This window comes from Chiloscyllium plagiosum, unplaced genomic scaffold (assembly GCF_037043375.1).
Source record: "Chiloscyllium plagiosum isolate Xiang-an unplaced genomic scaffold, Cpla_swu_hap1 HiC_scaffold_29, whole genome shotgun sequence".
Classification (NCBI taxonomy): domain Eukaryota; kingdom Metazoa; phylum Chordata; class Chondrichthyes; order Orectolobiformes; family Hemiscylliidae; genus Chiloscyllium; species Chiloscyllium plagiosum.
The window spans coordinates 89690703-89711638 of record NW_028270167.1 but is presented as its reverse complement, the minus strand read 5'-3'; the positions used below and the strand labels follow the sequence as shown (position 1 = coordinate 89711638).

General features: G+C 41.8%; 1 protein-coding gene across 3 annotated transcripts in view; it reads left to right on the top strand.

Moving 5' to 3' along the window:
• The window catches only part of LOC148142429 (procathepsin L-like), a 40630-nt gene extending 23935 nt beyond the window's left edge, over positions 1 to 16695 (top strand). For 2 of the 3 annotated variants that reach the window (XM_087976551.1, XM_087976550.1), the window contains exons 6-8: positions 11411 to 11576; positions 13753 to 13855; positions 16299 to 16695. In XM_087976551.1, coding sequence (XP_087832677.1) covers positions 11411 to 11576; positions 13753 to 13855; positions 16299 to 16398 — 369 coding nt within the window. In that variant the 3' untranslated portion in view covers positions 16399 to 16695. Of the gene's footprint in view, positions 1 to 11410; positions 11577 to 13752; positions 13967 to 16298 lie in introns of all 3 variants that reach the window. The other variant, XR_015752026.1, reaches the window with a different exon arrangement.
• The last annotated feature ends 4241 nt before the right edge of the window (positions 16696 to 20936 follow it).

Here is a 20936-nt window from a genome sequence, read left to right as displayed (position 1 = left end):
ACTATAACAGTTCACATCCTAACATTGCGAAGGACAGATCTGAAGAGTCAGGAATAAAGGTCGCTATTTTTAGTCTGTCTGCTTCTCCCATATGCCCCATCGGGCTGGTCAGTCACTCTAATATAAGCTGCAATTTTACATGAAAAGGAACAATTTACGTTTGGAGTGTGAGCTATAAGAAGTTATAAACGTTTGATGAGAAATCTTCGAATTATGTGCTCATGTCGTTGATAGGTCTGTGTGTAAATATGGTCCTTTGTTAAGAGGGGTGTATACTCTTTAGGAATGTCATTTACAGTGCAACTTGCTGGGTTGACATTTGGCATATTGTGGTGTAATTAAGAAACTTGGCTTGAATCTATACTCAGGAGACTTTTTTGCGTAAGTTGCTTTACAGTTGATGTTGTTCCTCCAGAAGCTGTTGTTGTCTTTCTACACGTCACAATTGCCCCGAGTATTGAATTTGATTGGGATCAGCCTCTTGCGTGCAAATCCCAGCTCTTTGTCTCAGTACCACACAGTTTCAGCTTGTTCTTCAGTTCATTCTTCAAATCCTTACCCCAGCTCTTCCACACTCTCATGTCTGGACTTACTGTAGATGACTTATGCGTTATTATCCAGGACAGCCGTTGCTTTTGTTTTGGGTTTGTGTCAACATTGTTTACTTGTTCCTGTGGTAATCTGAGGCCACGCAGACTTTAAGTTCATTGTCTGCCCATCCACTCTGCTCTCCAAAATCCAGCGTTTCATTGGCCAAATAAACAACTGAATGAAAGAAACACTCTCTTCATGTGACAGGCGTACATGATCTGGTGACTGGGCATCACTCTAAACTAAACCTATTATCTGGCTATGTTTTATGGAGCTGATGGCCTCTCACTCACTGGCTGGCGAGTCAACATTAACAGAGTCTCCTCTTTTCATGAAGCCCCAATGTATGTGTTGTCACTCGGGCACTGAGCTGGACAAGAGAAGGGCTTTGCACAAATGACAGCCCCAAGGAATGGTCATTACCAGCCAGAGGCCAGTGGCCCTGCACAACAGGAAGGCAGTAACATTCAGTACAACAACAACCTGAGGGCTGGTATTGATCTTGGGTAACAGATCAACTGTAAGTGATTGAGTGAGAGGAGGGGAGGTGACGATCACAACACAGCTTTGAGTAGGGGTGTGTTTGGCTGGGGTGGGGTGTGCTGCAGTAAGGTCACATATCAGCAGGTGTACCCTTCCTCAACTGGTACTTGATATTTCCCGACCCCGAAATCTACAAACAATGCTGAACACATTTGCATATCGTTGTCCTCTCATGTTGAGCACCTCACTCACCCCTGAATGAATTATATTGGCATTGGGATCAGAACTGCTCAGTATTATAAATTGCCAATTTGGCAGCCTCAGTTTAGACTCCAGCACGAATACTCGGCTTGTGATTCATGAAACCTTTAGTCCCTAATTTACACTCCACATTTGGGGAAACGACATGATCTCAAGTGTTAAAGTGAGAATGACACCCCTTTCCATCAAGGCATGACGTGACGTCAAGGAGCCCAAGAAAATCTGGAGTGAATGAGAATTGGAAGAAAAGTTTCCTTTCGTTGTAATTATATCGAACACACTGGAAGGTGTTTGCAGTTATTTGATGTCTTTCTGCTCAGGACATGTCGATTGTAGTTCCTCAGTGTAGCCTTGTTGGTACAGCCATCTTCAGCTGCTTCGTCACTGGCCTTCTATCCAAAAGGTACGCAGAGGGAATATCTACACGATTGTCAGCACCATTTGAATTCATCACATTTTGATGAAATCTGTGTCCAATGCGGCAAAGTGTGGACAATATCTCCACTTGCGAAGATAAATGACAAATAACATTCTCACCAGACAAGTGCCAGACAATGACATAATCCAACATGGGAGAGAATTTAACCATTACTGAATCGCACACTATCAACATCTCTGAAGCCTTTCCATCAACTAAACAAAAGCCAAGGATATGGTGAAATACTTGGACTTCCCTGGATGACTGCAGCTCCGACAACAAAGAAAGAAACAGTTATTTTATTGGTTGTCTGCTATAGACATTGGACAGATTGGGCAGTAGATCTTGGAAACGAGCAGATATAACAGAATTGCTGATAAGGGTGATTTGAAATTTCCCAATATTAATTGGAACATCCGTGGTGCAGATGATCTGGATGGAGATGATTTTGTTAGCTGTTTCCAGGAAGTATTCCTGACGCAATAAGTAGATATGCCGACTGGGGGAGGCCATATTGGATTTGGTGCGAGGCAATTCGCCAGGCCAGGTGACAGATATCTCGGTGGCGAGCATTTTGGTGACAGAGAGCATAAATGCCTCAAATTTGCGGTCGCCATGCGGAGGAATTGGATCTGACTGGATGAGGGGGAATTTTTTCTGGGGACAGGATGTTTTACTGCTCTTAGACAGGACCTGTGGAGTTTAAATTAACAATAATTGCTTTACGGAAATGCACAACAGAAATGTGGAGCATCTTTTTGCTGTGTTGAATGACTTTGTCCCAATGAGACCGGTGTGGAATTGTGAAGGAAAGGAGCCCTGGATGACAAGAGCAGAAGAGCGGGATCTGGCGCAAATTTTGAAGATTCCAGGGTCGAAAGGAAAGAACTCAAAAATGGATTGAGGAAAGCTGGTTGGGGGCATGAAAAAGCATTGGCGATAGGATTTGGAAAAATCCAAATGTTTTGCTCGCGTACATTAGGAATAAGAGAATGATCTGAGAGAGCGTAAGTTGGATCCAAGCCAGTGGATAAACTTAAGCACTGAGCGTGGCGAGATAGAGAAGGAGCAAAATGAGTTTTTTGCTATTGTATTCATGAGAGAGAGGGAGCTTGATGTTAGAGAGAATACTGGGGAAGAGGTTAATAGGCTTGAGCAGATTCATATTAAGAATGTGGATATGGTGTAAATTCTGGAAAGCATGAGTATGATTCAATCTCGAGGGCCGGATCAGATATATTCACATTTCCTACGAGAAGTGAGGAATGAGATTGCTGCACCTCTGGCAATGATCTTTGAATCCAACCTCTCCATGGCAGTTCTTCATGTTTGGAGGGAGGCATATATTGTACTTCTCTTCAGGGAAGTAAATAGGGAAAAAAAACCTGGAAATTATTGTCGAGGTAGGTTTACGTCTGTGGTCAGCAAGGTACTGAAAAATGTTCGCAGATATAGGATTTTGGATTGTTTGGATAAATATTTTTGATTAAGGATTGTTGTTTTTTTTATAATTGGGTTGGATAAAGAAGTGGAAAGTAACCAGAGACGTTTACCCAGGAAAAAGGCTGTCAGGAGAGGTCATTTGTTTATGTTCACTGGAGAAAGTAAAGGGAAGATATCAAAGGTTGGTTATTTCCGCAAAGAGTTTTTGATGCGTGGACTGCACTGCTAGCTTTGGTCGTAAAGTTAGAGACATTAAGAAGATTTAAGCGGCTGCTGGTCATGCACATGCACAGCAGCAATTTGAGAGGTGTGTATTTAGGTTGATCTTAGATTAAGATAAATGTTTGGCACAACATTGGGTTCCGAAGGGCCTGCACTGTGTTGCACTGTTCAGTGTTCTATGTTTGACACTGAGTAGATTTGACACCATCCAGGACATTCACTGCATTTGTCTGGCATCAAATCCATAAATATTTATTCCCTCCAATATCATCACAAAGTGATAGCAGTATATACAATCCACGAGCTACAGCTGTGAAGTTGACCGATGGACTGTAGACAGAAACTTTCAAACCGAAGACTACTTCTGCCAAGGACCGTAGTAGATACAGTTAACACCACTCTCTGCAACATCACCTCAAATCACTCACCATTCCTGCTCAGAAATTTATTGTCATTCCATCACCGACTTTGGGTCAAAAGCCTTGAACTCCCTCTCTAACAGAATAGTACCGATCAAAATTTCTGCAAATGTTCTGGAAGGCAGCTCATCACACCTTCTCCAAGCCAAGTTTGAATGAACGCTGACACAGTCTGCCACAACTACATTTTAATCCATTTTGGAATTAAATCTGGGTGTATGTGGCAATTCCTCCTGCTACAAACACCCACCCATTTCGATATCACTCCCAGTATCAATCTCACCCCAGAGTTGGCATCATGTTCTGCCCTGTGTCCTGAAACTGAAGTAACTGCAACATTGGTGAGAAGTAATTGAAAATTATTGACCAGAATCTTCACTCCATCAGAGAGTAGCAAAGTCACCACATTTATAATTTTCCAATTTTCGTTTAAACAAGGGTATCGAGACAATACTTTAGACAATCAATATACTCCATCATTTCCAACATGCAAGAATCTCCAGAGAAGCCGAGGGCTGCAGGTGTATAATTCCTTGGAAGTAGAGCCGAGGACAGATAGGATGGTGAAGGAGGCAATTGGCACAGTTACCTTTATTGTTCAAAACATTGGTACAGGTATTGGGACGTCATATTGCAGCTGTACAAGACATTGGCGAGGCCACTTTTGTAAAACTGCACACACGTTTGGTTGCTCTGTTAAAGGGAGGATGTTGTTAACTTTCACAGGGTGCAGAAAATATTGACAAGGATGTTGCTGGAATTGGGTTTCAGTTATCGGGAGAGACTGAATAGTCTGGGGTTTTTCTCCAAGCGGAGGAACAGAGGCTGAGGGGTGACATTATCAAGGTTTATAAAATCATGAAATGCATGAATCGGGTGAAGAGCAGAATGTTTTAGCCATGGGATCAGAGTCCAAACCTAGAGAGCAGAGCTTTAAGATGAAAGGGGAAATATTCGAATAGGTACTGAGACTAATACTAATTAATTGTAATCCAATGACTCTAATGATGTAATTATTGACGGATTGGGAAACGTTTTTTTTAATACATATTTTTATTAGAAAGTTAACATTTTTAGAAGTTTACAAAAATAAACAAAGCTCTCAAATATAAACATTGATGTACAATTAAATCAAATATACAATAGCCAAAATTTAACAAAAGAAAATAAATACCGAAAAAGAAAAAAAACTCAACTATCTACTAATCTAACCTACAACTAACTAAAGTGTATATTTAAGCCTCTTATATGCTCGGAATGTGTTAACATCAGATGTAATAAAACCGGTATTCGTGCGGGATTCCTCTCCTCAGGGGCCCCGGACCAGCCAGATTTGTAATCTCAATTAAATAAAAGCCTTGTTAGGATAGCCGAGATATCTGTATTTATGTAATTCAAGAAGGGCTGCCACATTTTATAAAATAATTCGGTCTTTCGGTGCACCATATTTGTAAGGAAGTCAAGGGGAATACATTCCATAATTAATCTGTGCCAATTTGAAAGTCCAGGGGGGCCCTCAGCCACCCAGTTCAACAAAATATTTTTCCTTGCGCAGAAAGAAAGAATAGAAAATAGTCTCTTCCCGTACATGTCCAGGGAGGGAAAGTTCGAAAAGCTCAAAAGGAGAGAAACAGGGTCCACTTTAATTTCCGTTCCTAAAATTTCTGTCAGGGTACTTGCTACTTTAGTCCAATATCTACGGATCTTATGACAGGTCCATACTCAATGCACAAGAGTGCCCACCTCTATTTTGCATTTGGGACATATTGGAGATGCTCCTGCCTTAAATTTTGCCTGTCGAACCGGTGCTATATGGGCCCTATGAAGTATCTTCAGCTGGATAGCCTGGGTTCTGTTACAGATAGTAATTATTCTAGCGTTTTCCCAAATATCATTCCACGTTTCTATAGAGATTTCTCGTCCCAAATCCTGATCCCATGTTTTAAGCAGATTATCCATATCTCCCGATACTTCATCATGTAGTAAATGATAAATAGTACTGACGGAAGATACCCCCACTGGTCGTAGAACACTACATTCTATATCTGATTTATAAAGACTATCTAATAACTTAGTCTTCTTCTGTATATAATCTCGAATTTGGAAGTATCGAAAGAGGTCTCCATTAGGTAATCCGAATTTCTGACGCAGCTGTTCAAAAGACATCAGGACCCCATCCTTAAATAGGTCCCCTAGACATGAGATACCCGTGGATCTCCAGAGTTTAAAAGTGGCATCTGTAAACCCCGGTTGGAATCCCCATGCTCCCACTATCGGTGCATAGGGGGATGTTTTACGTTAATTGCCCTCATTTTGCCGCATTATTTTCCAAGCCTTAATTCTGTTTAGTATTATCGGGTTTTTACAGCGATCTGGAATGATTTTCCTCTTGTCTGAAAATAAAAGGTTAATAAGTGGGTATTTTACTTGAGACGCCTCGATGTCCAACCAGATTGATTGTGGATCAGACAAGACCCAATCCGCTATGTAACTTAATAGGGAACTGAACTGATATTTCCTAAAGTCTGGGAAGTCCAATCCTCCCCTTGTCTGTAGAAGCTGTAGCTTCTTCAGCTTAATGAGGGGCCGTCTATGATTCCAGATCAAGGAACCCAGCCAGCCATATAATTTACGTTGAGCCGTCCTCGGCAGCATCACCGGAAGCATTCTCATAGGATATAGGAGACGGGGCAGGACATTCATTTTGAGTAGTGCTATTCTACCCAACCAGGAAATTGGAAGGTCTCCCCATCGCTGGAGGTCCTGCCGTATCCTTTCCAGTAAATGCACAAAATTAGCCTTCTACAACTGACCAAATACTGGAGTAATAAAAATGCCTAACTATAAGAAGACCTCCAGGGATCAAAGAAAGGGAAAAAGGGATCCATCCACTAAGTGGGGTGTCATAGCAAGGCCACCCATTGGCATCACCTCCGATTTTGAAAAATTAATTTTATAGCCTGAGAATGCGCTAAATGTATTAATAACTTGGATTAGGCGAGGTACGGACATCAGAGGAGTACTGAGGAATAGAAGGACATCATCTGCATAAAGGGTAATTTTATGTTTACCTGTACCAATCCTCGGGGCCGTTATATTAGGATCAGCTCGTATAGCTTCTGCTAGTGGTTCAATTGTTAGCGTAAATAACAATGGCGAGAGGGGACATCACTGACGGCAGCCCCTACCCACACTGAAGCTATCCGAACCTAATCCATTGGTAACCACAACTGCTTTGGGATCACGAGACAATGTTGAGACCCATTTGGTAAACACCTGTCCAACGCCAAACCTTTACAATGTGTAAAACAAATATGACCATTCAACCCGATCAAATGCCTTTTCCGCTTCTAATGAAACTACTACTCCTGGTATCTTTCCCTGATGGCAGGCTTGAATCATATTCAAAACTCTTCTAATATTATTGGATGATCTACAGCCCTTAATAAACCCCGTCTGATCCTCCTTTATAATATGTGTCACTACCCTTTCTAGTCTCAGTGCTAACGTTTTAGAAAGGATGTTAAAATCTACATTTAGCAAGGATATTGGTCTATATGATGTACAATCTTCTGGATCCTTTCTTTTTTTAAGGATAAGAGAGATATTTGCCTCTTTCAGCGAAGGCGGGAGACAGCCCTGACTATATGCATAGTTATACATGTCCATAAGTGGACCAGCCAATATATCTGTAAATGTTTTGTAGAATTCAGCTTGAAAACCATCTGGGCCCGGTGCCTTACCACTCTGAAGTTGCCTAATTGAATCAAGTATTTCTTGGACTGTTAGAGGAGCATTTAGGACCGATACCTGTTCCGGAGTTAGGCCTGGAAAAGTCAAATTTTTAAAAAGTGACTGCATCCTCCTCGTCCTATCTTCACAATCCTGCGATTTATATAACTGAGAATAAAATTCTCTAAAGATCGCATTAATCTTTATATCACCATGAGTCAGAATACCCGTACTTTCCTTGATAGACGTAATAGTCTGAGGGGCCTTTTTTTTCTTTGCAAGGAATGCTAAGTATCTACCCGGTTTGTCGCCATATTCATATAACCTTTGTTTTGCAAATAATTTTTCCCTCTTAGCCGTTTGAGTAAGCGTAGTGTTTAGAGTTGTCCTAAGAGCCGTAATCCTTTGCAATTTAATAATAGAAGGTCTATCAGTGTATGCTGTTTCAGCTGCTTTTCAGCGAGCTTCAAGCAGACGCTATTGTTCTCCCTTCAATTTCGTCTGGCTCGCTGAGTAGGAGATGATCAAACCTCGCTTGTAAGCTTTGATGGTCTCCCACATCATTGATGGGTTGCTAGCTGTACCTGAATTAATTTCTAAAAAAGTTTTAAATTCTTGTGAGAAGTACTTTGCAAATTTTCTATCTTTCATTAGGAAGGGATCCATACGCCAATGCCGAGGGGATGTCCCATTGTTCCTCGCCTTAGTTTCCATGTATACAGCAGCGTGGTCGGAAATTGCTATACTACCTATTTTACAGGTTGAGATGGAATTTAAAAAAATCGAGGGGGCAAAAAGCATATCAATTCTGGTGTGACATTTATGTGGATTGGAGTAGAAAGAAAAATCTCTGCCCTGTGGATGAAGACATCTCCATACATCTACTAATCCTAATTCTTTGTTCAGATCCATCAATTGTCTAGATCTGGGTGACATTCCTGCCGTAGTCTTGGGAATCCTATCTATTTCCGGATCCATAATACAATTAAAGTCTCCTCCTATAGTTGCATGACGGGCACGAAAAGCCATCAATTTTGAAAAGGCTTCCGTTATAAATTTAAAGGGGTGTGCCGGGGGGCAGTACAAATGTAAAATCCCATATTCCTCTCCATTTATGAGGGCTTTAATCAAAATATATCGTCCAGATTCGTCTTTTATCTGCTTTAGGATTTTGAAAGGGAAATTCTTCCGAACAAGAATAACAACTCCCCTGCTTTTTGAGCTAAAAGAAGAAAAAAAGGCCTGATCAAATCCACCCTGTTCTTTATCCGACAGGTGTGTCTCCTGTAGGAGAGCTATATCAACTCTTTCCTACTTAAGATTTGATAATATTTTCTTCCTTTTGACTGGCGAATTGTTCCCCTTGACATTTTAGGTGCACCACTTAACCGACTGATCAACCATAATCATCTGGGCCAATCCTAAATCCCCAGGGAGGGGGAACCCTATCCAGAACATCCCGAGCGTAGAGCATATAAAATTTACAAAAATAAAGCCTCTCTAATACTTTCACAACAATACAATAAAAAACTATTTCCAAATAAAAAAAATATAAAACGTATCGAAGTGGAGATTTTCCCCATTGTTCCCAGGGGGTGTCCCTTCCTCTCCAAAGTGTATCATATCCTCTCCCAACCAATGCCCCACCCTTGACCCAGGCACTCCTCAATAAAATGAGGAGAATTCAGATATAATACAAAGCTAGAGTTAACAGTGAGCACCCGACCCCCACCCATACCAACACCTGGATATATTTGGTAATGTTAATACCATATATAAACATTCAACTATAAAATTACAACCTCAACAAATAATAATTAAATATACTAATACAAATAACAAGGGAGAAACAACCCCGCTTCTAAAGACAGAGGTAAAATTGAATAAGGAAACCACCTCCCCCACCAACATTAACCAAACACCCCAGCTTATATAAATATATATATATATATATATATACACACACATATACATACATCCCACATATATACATAAAATAATAAAAGAAAACAACCCCAAGGGGGGGGGGGGAGAAAATCAAATCCCTCTCCCCACCCCCCCAGGATAATATTAATCGGTAAAGTAAGAAAAAAAAGGGGGATATAAACCAAAGCGGCGGGAAAGGCAAACCAACATCCATTATGTCTCACATTTTATCTAAGAGAGTCCAAGAATTCCTTCGCCTTTTCTGGCGATCTGAAGTTATACACGGATCCTTCATGGTTAAAGCATAGCGTCGCTGTGTAGCGTATGGAGTACTGAATATTTAAGTCCCTTAAATGCTTCTTTGCCTCGTCGAATGCCTTCCTTTTTCGGACCAGAGCTGGGAAAAAGTCTGGAATAACATGGTCTTGGATCCTTTATAGATCATAGCTTGGGGGTCATTTCCAAGATTTCTAGAGGCTTCAAGGAGTATCTGCCTCTCCTTGTAGCTCTGCAGCAGGAACAGGACCGGCGCGTGGGCGCTGGTTCGAGCCGGGCCCGCGTATTGCGACCCGGTAGGCCCATTCTGCCCTTACCTGGCCTGATCCAGCTTCCAGATTTAAAAGCTGTGGCAGCCACTTCTCGAGGAACGCTGTAAGCTGGCCTTCCTCATCCCGTTCGGGAAGGCCCAGCAAACGAATATTTTTTCAACGACCTCGATTATCGAGCTCGTCAATGTGATTCTCTAAGGTCCGGACTCGCTGTTCGAGAGTCCGGACCTGATCCACGGCCGATTGTGCTGTAGTTTCGGAGGTCACGGATTTAACTCCGCCGCTCCGACTCCGCGCTCGATTTACTGGATGCCTCAGTCGTGCTTCTGCCGCGCGGCCGAGAGTGATTCTTCGATGAAAGCGTCGATCTTCGCGTCCAGTTTGGAGATCATTTCTACAGCCTTGTCACTGTAGGTCAGTCCCCAGGGGCGGCTGTGGATGCCTCAGCTGCAGCTGGAGAGGGTGGGGAAGGGGTTTCTGCTTGTTGAGAGCTGTGGGCTCCCTTTCCTTTAGTCATTTTTACCAAAGATTAGATTGATTAAATTTAATATTAAACAACTAATTAAATTAAACAGCTATTATAAATTATTTGGTGAGTGTGGTGAGGGTGGGTGACCCACTTTACCCAGGTCTTGGGTAGAGCACTGTAGACTCAGACTTGCTGGGTCGCCGCCATCTTGGATCCCCCGGGAAACGTTTATCTGCATGTGAAGAATTTAATTCACTACTGTATGATCACAAGTTTCAGATGAGTAGACCGAAAACTGTGAAAAGGCTCAACTCTTTCTAATGTAGTTTCGGTATGAGCTAACTAGATGGTGAGCCTGATTGGGATATTGAGTTGTCAAGGCAAAGTACTTTTTTTATTTTCTCACATTTCAAGTCATTTGTAATACCATTGCTTCGTCTCAGTGTAGAATGCTTCGAATACATAGAGCAATAAATATTAAGTCTGACACAAGAAAACCCTAAAACTGATCTGAGTTGTAACTGTCTCGCGCGGAGGACCAAGTATGTATGGAATGACCTGCCTGAAGAAGTGGTGGAGGCTGGTACAATTACAAAATTAAAAAGGTACGGAGATGGGTATATGGATTGGAAGTGTTCAGGGCCAAGTGGTCGCAAATGGGACTACAATACGTGAGGATATGTGACTGGCGTGGACGAGTTTGAACAAATGGTTTGTTTGCATGCTAAGTCATGCAAAATGTGCCTTTTTCTTAACAAATAGTGAACAAATATCGCACAGATTTGGGAAAATAAATTGGCTGCCAAAGTCGGAATGCAGAAAAGTGTTAAGCAAAGAAAAAATAGCTTTATTATGATCTTAATGAGTATTCCTTTTGAACATGTTATTTAAAATATAGCATGGACGCTACTGCAAATTTCAGCGAGATAAAATTGCTGCTAAAATCACTGACTACAAATGGGTTTCTGGAGGCGAGGCAGCATTGGAACAAGCAGTGAGAGAGATAGGACCGATGTCTGTTGTGATTAATGCAAGTCTGAAATCCTTTCAACATTATAAAGGAGGTAAGTCGCAGAGCACTGGATGATGTCTTTGAATCAGATTATCGACTGTTCAAGAAAAGGTATTAGAAATCATACATCTACAGACATATTTACTGTCACTATTTTGGTATTAATATTACTGCAAAGTTCACCATGGACCAATACCCTTATCCTTGTTCTGCCTGCACTCCCCGCGTGTTACATGCCGTCCAGTTCTGTCAGATATCATCGAGTTAAAGCTAGACCATGCTACAAGTTGAGCTCATGAATGGTAATGAGAAATGGACCTGCTCCCATTCGGAGTGATGCAAATAGCTCATAACGTTGTGTTATAGCCAAGAGAACTGATCGTGAGGTGTAACTGTCCTGATGTGCTGCTGAGTGCCTGCACAAGTCAGCGTTTTATTAATTGTAAACTGAAGACGCTACACTCACTGTATCTGGATTAAGAGGAAGGGCGAGACCTTCGACTTGAAATCTCTTGGCGTCCTGCTGAGAGTCCTTCACTCTCTGCTCCACCTCTTCTCTCAGCAGCTGTTTCTATTCTGTTCTTGATCTCCTCTCGTATGACTTGCAAAGACGGTGGTCTGAACAGGGAGGTGGACGCCTGCACAGCTTCCTTGTGATGATGACACAGGTCGTCTCCATGTGCAGGACCATTCCCTATTGACTTCATCACCATTTCAAATCACAAAGCACTTCTACTGTACAACCCACAATTGGAGACAAACTGGAAAGTACTGAATCCTTCATCACCCCAGGTGTAGGAGATTGTAAGTTATCAGAATGTGTTAACAAACATGGTAGCAAACCGATGTTTCACACGTCAGATACCATGGTCAGTGTGTTCTGCAAATGTCTGGTAAATTATTTCTACTTCGAAAATAATCTCAGCAAGATACTATATCAATCATTGATATAAAAACAACAGCAAAAATGATAAAAAAATGGAAGAATGTTATCAAGGTCGGACCATCAATTGGAAAGCAGATAGTCTGTAATTGGGTGGAACAAGGAAATTAAATAAAAAAAGGGATGGTGTTCCAGTGCCAGCAGGAATGGAAAGGAGACAATTAAAGAAAGTAAAGAAATGTATGCAGTAAGTTTCAGGGCCTGAGGGAGTGTTATTTAAAAACAAAGAGACCTCGGGGCCCGCGTGCAAAATTCCATGATTTTGGAGTCACACGTAGACAGGGTAGTGAAAGCAGCATTCCTCAGTGCATTGAGTATATGCTTTGGGATGTCATGTTCCAGCTGCACAGGACTTTGGTAAGGCCAGTTTTATAATTTTATGTTAATGTCTGAATGTTCTGCTATAAGAAAGATTTTGTTAAATTTGAAAGGATCCAGAAAATATTGACAAAGACTTAGGTTGAAGTATTTTAGGGTTGAAGTGAGGCTGAATTGAGTCCAGCTTACAGTTTTGCTGGAGAAGCACAGCAGGTCAGGCAGCATTTGAAGAGGAGGAAAATCAAGTTTCGGGCAAAAGCCCTTCCTGATGAAGTCGATTTTCCTGCTCATCAGATGCTGCCTGACCTGCTGTGCATTTCCAGCATAAGTCTAATCTGGACTCTGGTCTCCAGCATCTGCAGTCCTCACTTTCGCCCGAGGCTGAGAAGGCTGCAGCCTTGTTCGCCAGTACGACAGAGACTGAAGGGTGAGCTTGTGGAGGTTCATAAACAATAATGGGTATGGGACGAATAAAGAGAAGGAGAGTCCAAAACTAGAGACCGTACGTTTAAGGTGAGAAGGGAAAGATTTAAAAGTTATCTGAGGAGCAATGTTTTCGCACAGAACATGGTCTGTGTCTGGAATGAAATACCAGAGGAAGAGGTGGAGAGTGATACAAATACAACATTAGAAAAGGCATCTGGATGGGTACATGAATAGGGATATTGGCCAAGTGCTGGAAAATAGGACTAGATTGGTTGAGGATATGTGCTCAGCATGGACGATTTCGATCGAAAGATCGAAGCATTTCTACGCTATAAAACTCTATGACTCTGAAGGATGTGCCGAGAGGAAGTGAGAATGCTAGAGACAATGTCATTGGGAAACATTGATTAAAGTGTTTGAATTGACGATCAATTTGAAGACAGTTAGTAAAAACAGACATATCAGTGTTCATTAATCAAAGCTAAATTAACACTAATTAAATATTTCACAGATAAACCATTTAATATGTGTCTCCTTACAGGAGTTTACTATGATGAAAATTGCAATGGATACGTAACCCATGAAGTGCTGGTGGTTGGTTTTGGAATTGAGGATGGAATTAACTATTGGCTGGTTAAAAACAGGTCCGTACTCTATGAAATAACAAATACCTGATCACAGATTGAGAAGGGACAGTGACATGGCGTGAATTTCCTGTCTCTGTGCTGCAACCTGCGTATCTGTCCAACGAGCAGGTAACACTGTTTATCTGGAAGTGAATGCTTAATGATTGTGCTGTCTGGGATGATATCTAAAAAAAACGTCTGAGGCAGGTATCCCATTACCAAGTAACGCTGCACTTACAAGTGTACGGTTCTTGACTGAAGTATTGCTTCGTACAGAGGCAGGCATCAGAGTGTCATTATCCCTGAATCACAACCATTTTTTAAACTTACCAGTACAAATTACAAACATATGGTTAAAATTAACAGCTATACACAACAAAAAGCAAGTTATTGGGGAAATGGGCGGCAAAGTCAGATCCCAAACCCAACTGTACAACCTGTTCACAGGGAAACAAGGACAAAGCTCGAATCACTTGTCACTAGGGCACTGATGGGATCAGATTAACAGCCCCAATTTTGGATCGTAGAACATAGAACTTTACAGCCCAGTACATGCCTTTTAACACTCGATGTTGTGCCGACCTGTGGAACCAATCTGAAGCCCATGTAACAAACACGATTCCATTCTCATCCATATGCCTGACCAATGACCATTTAAATACTCTGAAATGTGGCAATACCTCTACTGTTGCAGGCATAGTTCCAAGCCCTACAACAATCTGAGGAAAGAAACTACCACTGATATTTGTCCAATATCTATCACTGTTGATTTTAAAGCCCTCCTGCCAGCCATCGCCATTCAAGGAATAATGCCTCTCACTATCCAATCTATCAAATATTTTAATTAACTTATGTGTCTCAATTAATTAACCTCTCAAACTTTTTCCTAAAGAAAACAGCCTCAACTCCCTCAGCTTTTCCTTTTACTATCTCCCGCCATAACTGGCGGTTTCCCAGTAAATCTCATCTGAACCCGTTCCAAAGCATGCACATTCTTCCTGTAATATGGTGATCAGAACTGTACACATTACCCAGAATGTGGTTGCAATAGAGTTTTGTACGGCTTGAAGAATGATCGCCTGGTTCCGAAACTGAATCCCCCTATCAATCAAAGTTAACACACCATATGCCATCTCAATAACCCTATCAATCTGGGAGGCAACATTCAAACATCGATGTACCTCGATATCGAGATCTCTGTGCTCATCTACATAAGCACGAATCTGACCATTTGGCCATTACATTGGATTCCTTCCAAACTGAATCACCTCACACATTTCCGCGTTAAACTGCATTCGCCACCTTTCGTCATAGCTCTGCAGCTTATCTACTTATCTCTGCAATCCATACATCCTTAGTAACTGTCCACAACTCAAACGAACTAAATGTCATCCGCATATTAATCCACCATCCTTCTGTGCTCTCATTCAGTTCATTTATCTAAAAATTGATGAACAAAAGTGGATCCAAAACAGATCCTTGCAGTACTTCATTAGTAACTGAACTCTAGAATGAATATTTTCCATCAACTACCACCGTCTGTCTCCTTTCAGCGATTTATTCCATGAGGCATCGCTGGCTGCCGTTATTACAATCACGGCAGTCAGGCTTGGAAGAAGCAGTCACATCTTCAGGGCGAGATTGGATACAAAATGTTTGATTAAATAAATCCTGTGGTTCGGGTGAATATACACACACAGAGACACACACAGACACAGACACACACACGCACACACACAGACACAGACACAGACACACACATACACACACACACACAAACACACAGACACACACACACATTTCGACATGATTTCCCAGAGGAAACATTATGTGGGTGTTAAACATTGTTGTTTAATAAGGTAGATAGTATTACAGTGTAATGGGTTCTGGAATAGTTTGGTAAAGCGGGAAATGAGATTTGGGCAGGGTAACCGTGTATGGAACAAATTTTAAGGCCGAAGTATCCTTGCAGTTTAGCAGACACTAGGCAACCTGAGCCCAAACCAATTCATTCTCTGCACAGACTCTATCCTGTGGCAGGCAATCTCAGAACGATGATGGTTAAAAAAAAACTGAGAAAATGTCATCCTCCATACGGCAAGAAGGAAATCTCCAGGAGGCCATCTATAAAGCTCTCACTCGTCCCTATTCACTTTCCCCTTCATATCTACTCCAGTTGCAGACCTATCCCTGATAATGATCTCACCTCATGTCATTTTAAATGTTGTAGTGAGTCCATACGTACTGTGCAGATCAGCAATTTTGATGCAAAAGAAAACAATTGACTCTTTCCAGCCTGATACAAATTATGCTTACAACTCATTATCTAGCTCAGTAATTCCAGAATTCAGTCCCCAAAATAATTCCAATTATATACCAGAGTTAAAACAGCTGCTTCTCCAAACATGTCTCTTTTATTAGCGTTTTGATTCCAACACCAATCGATTTTCTTATTTTCCAGCTGGGGAACAGACTGGGGTGAAGACGGGTACATCAAAATTGCGAAGGATAGAGGGAATCACTGTGAAATTGCCAGATTTGTGCGGTACCCTGTCGTGTAACGAGCCAACTGATAAGACAGAGCTTCATCAATCCCAGCCGAATGAAAAACCGGACCATTTCTGTTAATGCTGATTCATTCAAAGACATTGCTTTAATTGTCTGCTGCAAATTTAAAAGGTGAAATAATAACGATTTTTGCACATTTCTATCGCTTCATATAAAACCAATGGCATTGTCTGATTGATACATATCGCCACTGTAAATGATAGAATGAGTACACTCTCCAGCTTGTAGAAGACAATAATCTGCATGTACTGCTGATGTCCAACAATATAATAAAGGCTGCCAGCAATCATTTTCAGAGCTTGTTTTTTTCCAAAGGAACGGATTTGTCTTTGTGCCGAATGAATTGTCTTGTCTGCTGTGAAATCTATTGTCAAACCACATTGTAGACAAATGCACAGAAAATTTGAAGAGTCTGTGTTTTTTGACACCAGCACAGTTACTGAATAAATGCAGTGGGGTTGTTGAGGACAATCAGGCTTAATTGAACGGAATCTAACCAGAGACCCTCCTGGAAACAGGTTAAGCTGGCCAGACTGTAGACTGGGAGTGTCCCGATGAGATTCAGTTCAGACAAATGCGAATATGTAATTTCATCTATTGATTGGCACTGAATAGAAAAACTGGAACACGGAGTATTTTAAGTATTGCAAAGCAATACTGGTGGAGAACCGTCAATGACAAAAAAAGCTCACACACAGATCTGTGAAATAGATGAATACTAGTTTATTTCTGACGATATCATGGGCAGGAGAAATTGCTAGGAATGGTACAGCATGGACACACTGCACAGATAATTCCAGGTTTCTCTATCCCGTGTTGTAGATACAAATAGTGTGCATAGTGTTACATCCGTGTTCCAGTCGTGCATTGTTAATTCCAAGACAATATGAATTAAATTATATTGAATGGAAAAAAGAATGTAATTGTAACAGGGGTATCCGTTCCTCGTCTAGTGCAGGTGCCCATCTCCAGTATCACCGTTTCAATGCTTATGCAGGTTGGTGTGCAATCTTCAGTCGCATCAGGTGTTACTCAGTCGAGGTAGGCTTTGTGTGGTTCAGTACTTGAGGAGACTGGGGATGTCCTTGCATCACTTCGATAGAGATGATGCTATTGTGAGCTAGGAATACTGTTGTCAGATCATCTAAGGAGTGTATTCATTGAGTCTGGAAGCTGTTTAGAAAATGGCTTATTTTGCTGTTTTGTTACTGAGCTGATTGTGGTCAAGTTGAGGCATTTTGCATATGTTGTGTTTAGTTAATAACCGACATGGCTTCTGCAAACAAGTAGTGGTCAGGCAGAGTAGTTTTTTTTTCTCCGACAATTCCTCCTTTTTTGTTTTTGTCTGAGAACTGGGTTTGAGGTGAAGGGGGTGTGTCGCAAGAACTAGGGGGTTGTCTGACGCGGTCGGGCCAGCATCAGTTGGGTTGTATTTGGAGTCCGAGTCCAAAGCTGCCTATTCCGTGTCGGTTGCAAAGTTATTGTTCGAGTGGGCCTTCATTGATGCATGGTAAGGGGACGGGGGTAGCACCTTGAAGCACAAACGCTGGCGAGTTAAACACATTTTAAGAGCCATGTAAGAAGTGAGATATCGACGCTGATAGTAATGACGAATATGAATCCCTGTAGCAAGGCTGTGCCTCAGGAAAACTGCCACAGTTCTTGCCCAGTTCCATAGGTCCCATTTTGGTTTTTGGTTGAGCAGTACTGCGGTAGCGCATTGGATATGCCAGGCTGGGTTACTGATGTCCTCACTGGGGTTGGGTATGTAAGTGCAGCAATCGGAAACGATGAGGGTGCATGAGCCCACTTTCTCGAACAGCAGATAATCCTGGATCATCCAGTTTTGCAGGGTCACATTGGGGATGCCAACAGTTTTGGCATTCAGCTGGTCGTTGGTTACCTCCTCCAAGGTGGAGGCCAGCAGATGAGTTTTTATTTAGAACGAGTGGTTGCATATTTGGGTGAAAGGATAGAGAAAACCAGGTCAAGATTGGTGAGGCTTCTCTTCCTGTGATATGGTGGCGTCGTAAAGGGACAGACTGGAAATGATATGCAAATGGGACTGCACCGCATATACAACATAACAGCTCCTGGGTCAGGAAATGATGGGTAGGCTTTGTGGCCAAAAATAGCGTAGGTACTATTATGGGTTCTCAAGCGGTCGGTCTGGAAGTCTCTCTAAGTTTTGGTGCAGATGGTGTTTTGGCTAGTAATGTTGAGGACGTGAAGGATCAATAAACTGTCTTCTGCTGTGGACCAACTTGCTGCGGGGGTGAGGAGCAATGAGGTCGTGTACTGGCGCCAGCCAGCATTCCATCTGATTGGATGGCTGTTTTGGAGGCTGATAGATTACAGGGGTGTGCGCTGTCAGAAGGGGTGAAATTCTGTAAAGTGCGCGGGAGAACTTCCTAGAACTGAGCATTTCCTGTCCTACAAAGAACGGGGCAGTACTCTATCTGATCCTACAAACTGAGACAGGCCAAGTGCGGAGCATCAGAGTGGAGAAGCAGTTAGGCAATAGCGATAACAACTTAATCATTTTCGAAATTTAGTTCAAAGTATATAAACATCACTCAATGATTAATATTGCATCTGGAAAATGAACGATGTCATGGGTCTAAAATCTCAATTGGAGCACGTTGATAAGAAACAATGCATGAAAAATGGGATAATATATTTGAAATATAGTTGAATAGTGTGCATGCTTACTACATGTCCATCAGAAATAAATTTGAGGCATCCAAAATGGTAGGAATCTGGATGACTAAGGATACTAATGAGAAAATAAGGAAGGAAATGAATGACATGTGATGCATGCCACGATAATAATAGCAGTCAGCATCAGGAAGAGAATCTTAGACGCAACAGATAGGATAATACTCGAATATGGATTCGCAAATGATAAGGTGGTTTGTGGAATAGTGAGTAATGAGGATGACACTGATCATCTTCGAATGAATATTCGTATGTTGGCAGAATCTGCAGACGCCTGGCAGATAAATTGCAATATATAGGTACAGGTGACGATGCTTTTTGATAGACAGAACAGAGAGGCAATGCAGACTGAATGATTCAACTTCGCTGGACATATAGTAGCAGAGAGACTTCAGGGTTAATGTGTTTGCATTTCAGACGGTTGCCAGGGAAGTTGAAACATCATAGAATATCATGAAATCGCTACAGTTTGGAAACAGGGTTTACAGCCCCACTAGTCCGCACTGACCTTCGGAACACAAACCCCCCCATACCCATTCCCATTACTCCATTATCTTATATTTACTCCTGAGTAATGCACCTGATCTAAACATCCCTGAACACTTTAGCATGGCTAATTCACCTAATCTTTAGATTGTGAGAGGAAACCGGGGCACATGGAGGAAACCCACGATGACAGGAGGGGAATGTGCCAACTCCACACAGACAGTCGCCCAAGGTTGGAATCGAACCTGGGTACTTGGTGCTGTGAGGCACTGTGAAACAGTTATTGAGAAAGGAATAGAATACTACGGTTTTTACATAGAGGCGTGGAAGATAAAAGCAGTGAAGCGGTGACAGACCTCGAAAAACCATCTGGAAGACGCATTTGAAGTTTTATATTCAGCTGTGGGCAGCTGCAGTATGGAACATCTTAATGCCCAGGAGAGAGTGAAAGGGAGTTTTAGAAGAAATATGGAGGAATTCTGGATCCAAGGAAAAGATAGAGTGAATAGTCATTTTCTCCTTGAGGCAGAGAACATTAAAAAGTGACCTATTTGGAATGCTTAAACCTAAGATCAATTTTGACAGTGTAAAGAGTGATATCCTTTTCCAATTATAATTAGTAACTTGCTGATAACAATATGAAGTCTGTCAGCAAGAGCCAGTTGATGAGAAACATAGAACATAGAACATAGAAGAATACAGCGCAGTACAGGCCCTTTGGCCCTCGATGTTGCGCCGATCCAAGCCCACCTAGCCTACACTAGCCCACTATCCTCCATATGCCTATCCAATGCCCGCTTTAATGCCCATAAAGAGGGAGAGTCCATCACTGCTACTGGCAGGGCATTCCATGAACTCACGACTCGCTGAGTAAAGAACCTACCCCTAACATCTATCCTATGCCTACAACCCCTTAATTTAAAGCTATGCCCCCTCGTAACAGCAAAACGTTTTTACACAATGAGCTATCAGAATTTGGAATGCACTACCTGGGAAAGTGGTGGAGATAAATTGCACCAGGGAGCGTCAGGTGAACTTGAATGATGGTAGATGTTACTAAATATATAGGGTTATATGGTGGTCAGAAATGCACTTTCCGGCAGGGTAGTTGAGAATGCAAATCACTAAACCTTTGAAAAAGTATTTCAGATGAAGACTTGAAATGTCACAAAGTTCACAATTATCGGCCTAGTGCATGAAAGTGGGGCAAGTGTCGACTTACACATTTTGTTTTGAGAATGAAGTTTTGTGTAGCCCAAGGGCTACATTTGTAGTCAGTATTTCTTGGCAGTTTAGTAGATTTGAGTCGAAGGACCTCGTCTGACCT